At 35.5% G+C, this 6,403-nt stretch overlaps 3 protein-coding genes across 3 annotated transcripts in view; 1 reads left to right on the forward strand and 2 right to left on the reverse strand.

Moving 5' to 3' along the window:
* Positions 1-2,553: 2,553 nt before the first annotated feature.
* On the reverse strand, positions 2,554-5,114 carry LOTGIDRAFT_208020 (hypothetical protein). The gene is made up of 2 exons (XM_009045381.1): positions 4,974-5,114; positions 2,554-4,062 (listed from the first exon to the last, which is right to left on the reverse strand). The coding sequence occupies exons 1-2, from the start codon at positions 5,106-5,108 to the stop codon at positions 4,036-4,038; spliced, it is 162 nt and encodes a 53-aa protein (XP_009043629.1). The 5' UTR covers positions 5,109-5,114; the 3' UTR covers positions 2,554-4,035.
* Positions 5,115-5,163: 49 nt separating this feature from the next.
* On the reverse strand, positions 5,164-5,775 carry LOTGIDRAFT_56504 (hypothetical protein; the record flags this gene model as incomplete). Its single annotated transcript, XM_009045382.1, has 1 exon — positions 5,164-5,775. A coding segment is annotated over one exon (612 nt), but the record flags the coding sequence as incomplete, so codon positions are not given.
* Positions 5,776-6,358: 583 nt separating this feature from the next.
* Positions 6,359-6,403, forward strand: part of LOTGIDRAFT_208023 (hypothetical protein) — a 6,017-nt gene continuing 5,972 nt past the window's right edge. Inside the window, exon 1 of the mRNA XM_009045383.1 lies at positions 6,359-6,403. The gene's annotated coding sequence lies outside the window, so the exon portion shown is untranslated.

Here is a 6,403-nt window from a genome sequence, read left to right on the forward strand (position 1 = left end):
CATTGTTACACAATATATTTCAAGGTATGACCAAGCTATCTATATAATATGTCTTAAATCACTCTGGTGGACAGATCAAACCACTGGAGTCAAAAAGTCAAGTTATTAATAATGTTAATCTGGATTAGAAGTATTATTTATTTTGTTACACATGTATTTATATGCCATGTCAGACTGATAACCATGATAAACCTCTTTGTTTTACTAGGGTCATTATAGGGTCCAAAGTGAGATGGTCCTGTCCTACATACAGAGTTTGGGAACATTTGATATTACATGGATCAAATTTAGCTCCATTGAACATGAATGAAATGAAAAGGAGTGTAATATCAAATTTTCTGCTCCTCATAGGGCTAATGAAAACTGACAACACTATGCATTGAAAACATGTTTTCTTTTGTAGTAATAGGCAATACTCAGTTGTACTGTTTTTTATATTAATATAATGACTAGAAATGAAGTGTATGTATATATATCTATGTATAATTCAAGAGGTAAAGTGAGAAATGGTGTAAAATTGACCACGAATAAACATTGTCAGTATTAATTGAATCAAAACAAATTGTTATCAAGTCTTCCAAGTGGTCATTTCACTAACGTCAAGATTTAGCGACCTTTGACATTTAATTGACCAAAGAAGGTAAAGCACAATATGGAATAAAGAATAAACTGTAGTTAACAACAATGGCATCAGCCTCCCTACTCTCTTGCCACATTGAGTTCAAAATTTAATTTTTTTTCTCTCATGTCACAAATATTCAAAATATGATTTTCAAGTGTATACCAATGGTCTTAGAAAGAGTTTGGGTCCATGAATATATAATTTTGAAAATTTTGCTTTTGAAATGAACACGCTTCTCTCCAAGAAATTTCATGTGAAAATGACATATTTTGAACTGAAAATCTCCCTCTGAAAAATCATAGTTTCAAATAATTTTGTTTTCAATGGTTGGAATTTTCATCAACCCAAAGACAATCTAAGACTCTCAGCAATATTTGGAGATTAATATTTCAATTCATACAAAAATGATAGCCAAAATGTGATTTAGAACTTGTTGTGGCCAGAGAGTTGACTGAGAGAACAAATAGGGGGTAGATTGAATAAATGGGGGCACAACTGTTGAGGCTGAAATTAAAACTGTGGAAGCTGAGCTGTGGAATTGCATAGGCACAAGCCATAGGCGTAGGAGGCGGGGGGAACCCTTGAACAAGTCAACCCTTTACAATTTTCGGGCAAACCAGTCTGTGTGTGCAACCAAAACGTCACAGAGTCACGTGATACTAACAAAATGAAAGTTACGTAAAGGTAGAGGTAATTTAATATTATATTAGAAATAACGCATCTCTGGAAGAAGGGAAAATCCCTATTTAAATGGCCCTTTTTCTTCTGACTCTACTCTAGCTGACAACTGTCAGTATATCCATCAGAGGAATGAAATAGAGCAGATGTTTCGGACTAACATTCTAATTGCAGTAGCTCCATCCTCTGAGAATGACAGGGTTCTCCTTCAGGAATTGATTCAGTGCATTTTGGCATTAAGTCAAATTTGTAAGAAATGAAGTTGGGGTACAACCCATATTCCTAGGGGGGCAAAACATTGGCCTGTCATAGTGTGGACATGTGTACGATAAACAAGTGCTCGGGCAGTATAGCCCTGCATAATATACAAGGAACAATCGACAGTTGCAAAAAACTGAAGGTGCAACAAAAACGACTTGACGTGCCCTCAAAATGCCTATCAATAAGTATAAAATTGGATGACAACTTACTAATCTACGTAAAGTAGCCTCATCCTGAGTCTTATAATCCGCCATTGTAATAATTAGTGTTACATTGTTGTCAATCTGCTAATTATATCCTTGTGTCATTTCCACAGGTAAATAATTGTCACACCTGTTCGGGTTGTGTCAGGTAGATTGGGACAGTAGATTTTATTTATCAAGGGGTGACAAGCACTGACTATATTTAAACAATCTTTTTTCTATTTACAATTAGGTATTAAATTTGTATTGACCTTTCTAATACGAGGTAAAAAGGCAATAGTTTACAATAGACATAGCTTGTATCGGCCCTCTCGCCATTGTTATCCGACTATTTGTTTATTGTATCCTAGCAACATACCTACAATACCTATACACATTAGACTGGTCTGAGGCCAGGAAAGGCTGATCTGGATAGGCCTATTAGTTGGGATAAGGAATAAAAGCACTGGTCACGGAAGTAGAATCATCATACCATAACATATATTTCCTAAATATAAACAATATTAGTTGTCTGAACTCTTCAAAAGAGATGCCATGGAGACAAAACAAGACCACATTCAAATAACCATTGTTAGCTTTGTGAACTCTTTAAAAGGATGCATAGTTGGCAAATCCCGTTGCAGAATGGAATTTTGGACGGATGGGACATGCCGCCCCGTCTCGCGAGTGACAACCTATACTCCAAGAGGATCAGCCACGAGAACTTAAGGCTACAAGAGCTTCTTCTGGTGTTCTAAAGGCCGCAAATGCGATTCCGTCTCGTGCCATTACATGTATAACTTATAAAATAGGTCATCTGTAAAGTTTCAGTGCCGAGCGAAAAGCGCGGGAAAGTTGACCTTGAAGGTTCAATCCTCGAGACGTCAGATGACGATTCAACAAAAACACAATGTCTGCCGAGGCTTGTACATTTCCGAAGCCACCAAGGCCATCATTAGGCTACCTGGCTTGCTTGCAGTAATAGTGTTGGTCAGTTTTCAGATTTCTTTCGAGAATCGGGGGAAGGGGGTTCGTAATTAGTACTTCATCCTTCATCAACATTTAGAAGTAAATAAGAGATACTGGCAAAGAAAATGTATTTTTCTGATATTTTTCATACTCACTGCGCCAGATGTACATTCTGCAAAAGAGTAAAATGCTCCATGTTCAAACATTTAATTTTAATGAATTATTCAAAATTTCATCATATTTCATATACCAGAGAGTGAAGGAATAGTGTGCAAGTTTCAAAAATTTTTTTTTTCCTTTTTTCTTTCTTTACATAATACAGGGACTTCTGAAGAATGGGGTTCAAATTTCAATTCAATAGGCGAACTGTTCAGAGCATTTCTAATAAATAGAGGCTAAATTTCACATAAGTACATCAACTTTGAAACTTTTATGACAATTTCTTTTGACTATTGTCAAGCACTTAAATTCAGAATGTTATTTTTTTTCTGTACTAACTGGACATGGAACATTTTAAACTTCAGGAGTTAAATTTCAGGATGGACAATTTTCCAAATAAGGTACTGAAAAATCAAAATTTTTCACTGAAAAAAAGAACCAATATAAATCAGCACTAAATGATCACCCTACCATTTGCTTGATTTTATGCTGAAAATATATGCTCATAGAACAGGTACTCAAACTGCAGAAATACATGACACACTGAACAGCCAATCAAAAACCACCATTCTTGCACCACATGGAATGTCCCGATTCCAGAAAATATATACATGTACAACACGCGAATGAGAGTTCATCGCCCAAGCACCAAACACTTAGAGACAAAAATTGTCCCACATTTCCACCAGATGATTGGACGGATTTATCATGTGACTTCTTTCTCACTCCAGCCTGTTCCTTCGCGTTCCAATACCATCATGCATTAGGACAATTTAAATGGCTGAAGCCCAACTATTATTTCAAAATGTACAAATTATTGTCATCTTTGAAATTATGCAAATTAGGATGATAAAAAGATGTACAATAATTTTTCATTGGAAATTTGAAATTATTTGGTATGTACAGTTAAGTTTAGTTTGAAAGAAAACTTAGCGTATGTACACAGTTTTGGGTTAAAAGGATGAGATCAATTAACCTTTAATGATGTACAAGGTTCATAATAAAAAGAGGGGAAGCCCCTTTAATTTATCAAAAAAATTGAAATGAAAAAGAAAATAAATGAGAAATCTTTACTCTTATTGGAAATTTGACAAAAAATTACGTTTACAAAATTGTTGGACTGATATAGCATGGTTACTAGGGAGATATTTAGTAACTAAGTGACTAAGGCTGATCCGTGCATGTAGTAGTCTGCAAGAAAACAAAAAAAATATTTTCACATAAACACATTAAAAAGAAGTACGTTACATTTTGAAGAGCTAAGAAAATTTTTGAAATAAAAAGCACTTTTACAATGAAAATATTTACATTTGGATGTGAAAAAAATTACGAAATGAGCTGCAACAATTCAAATGAGACTTTGTCATGTTAAAAATTAAAATGGAACAAAGAAAAGTTGCAAACAAAAGAGTACTTCTCTGTTTTTGTCTAAAAAGAAACACTTGTTCCTTTCAGAGTCACCCATATTCCCATATCAATGGGTATCCTTTGTTCTATCTTGTACAAATCACAAGGCATATTTTACCAAATATAAACGTTATCTATATCCCCGTTAAAATTGCAAATATTTGAGACAATAATTTGAAAATCTAATCATAAGCTTTCAAAAGCCTAATCTACATAATTTCTTGCATTTTACAAGTTTAATCTAATATAATTTGGATGCTGTTTGACCAATTAGTTTACATTTAGCAGATACTGATAAGATTAATAAAATATATTAGCTATAGATAGATATGAACACAAATGTCTTTACACTACACAAAATGTTAAAGCCTCAGCTTTTTCACCAGTTTATGTCTATTAAGTACTTTAGAAAATTTATGTAAATAAAAAGTTTAAACACACTCTGAGTTATTTAAAATGAATTCAGCTAGAGAACTAGATACATTTGCAATGTCAATATTGAAACGAGGCCAACCAGCATCCAAATATGGAATTCTCGCATGATTTAGCGCATAATTAACCATGATAATGAAATGATATTTGAATGAATGAATTATAAGTGAAACACTGGTACGATTTCGGTCATGTACCCTCCCCACCCCTCCATTAACGCGTCTTAACAATTTAACTGTATGGATGGTAATTGGAGCCTCCACCTCTTTTATTGGTTCCACTCTTTCCATAGTTGCTTTGTTGTTGGCCTTGCTCTTGTCCGTATCCCCAGCCGGAATAATCATATCCACCATATCCACCGTATCCTTGGTTATAATCATATCCACCCCAACCTCCATAGTAACCTTGGTTATAGTCGTATCCACCTCCGTAACCACCATAAGGTCCATAATTATAGTTGCCATAGTAATTTCCATAGCCACCATTCCCATATCCACCGTTACCCCATCCTTGATTCCAGCCGCCACGTCCACGACCACCACGATTTGAACCTCGGCCCCCAGGGCCCTGAGTTGGCAGAGCTTTCTTAATGTCTGCCTCCTGGCCATTTAAAACATGCTTCTCCTTGGCCAAGACTTTCTTAACAGCTTCTTCAGAATCAAACTCTACAAAAACAAAAGCTCGTCTTTGGTCTTTTATTTTGTCAAAAGGGAGATCTACTTTTTCAACCTTTCCGAATTGTTTGAAATATTCTTTAATGTCTTCCTCTCCGCAAGCTGGATCAACGCGACCTACAAAAATCTTCCTTGACCCAGTTCTAGGATTGGCACGTTTAGGCTCGATTTTATGTCCATGCAATTTGAGTTCTTCCTCGGTCTCCAAGACTGCATTGATAACATCTTTACGATTAAACACAACAAAAGCAAAACCCCTTGATCGTCTGGTTTCCAAATCTGTTTTAAGAGTGCAGCTAACAACTTCACCAAACTTCCCGAAAAATTCCTTCAAATCTTTAACTGTTGTTTCCCAACTTAAACCCCCTACAAAAAGTTTCCTGTCATCCTCGTTTGTGCCATCATCGCCAATAGCTACTGCATCCTCTCCGCCTTCAGTAATCTCTGTTAATTCCGAAGGTTGTTCAGCGCCCGTGTCGCCATTTTCGTTTCCTTCTTCGTACTGTTGCTGGTAATCTTGATTTTCTTGTTCGTCTGCCATGGTTTTGCTTGTGGTTTTAAGATTCTTGGATCGTCAAAGAACAAAACTGCAAAATATAAAAATTGTTATACGACTTTGTTCAAAATGCCGGTAAAATACACGTGCAGCTTCTGAATTTTCACCACAAATCACAAATCCACCATTAGCAAAACTTTGTTTATCCAGTCTCAAATATTCCGCTCGATTTAATAGAAAAATCTGATCTGTCCTGATAATCGAGACATTATGAAAACTTCAAAATGCCGGACACAAAAGACCCGGATGAGAAATTAAACAAAGGAATTTCAATAGCGAAAGAGACTGGACAATGTTTATCAAGATTATCAAGAGTTATCCTTTAATTGACTCCTGTTTGTAACAACATTGGTGATTGGATGATTAATTTATAGCCCACCAATCAATGATTAGTACACATTATGGTTATTACGTCTGAGCCATGAAATAATTCTCAACAACATTTTTTACAGATCTTCTAAAA

Source organism: Lottia gigantea, assembly GCF_000327385.1.
Source record: "Lottia gigantea unplaced genomic scaffold LOTGIsca_1, whole genome shotgun sequence".
In the NCBI taxonomy this organism is placed as follows: Eukaryota; Metazoa; Mollusca; class Gastropoda; family Lottiidae; genus Lottia; species Lottia gigantea.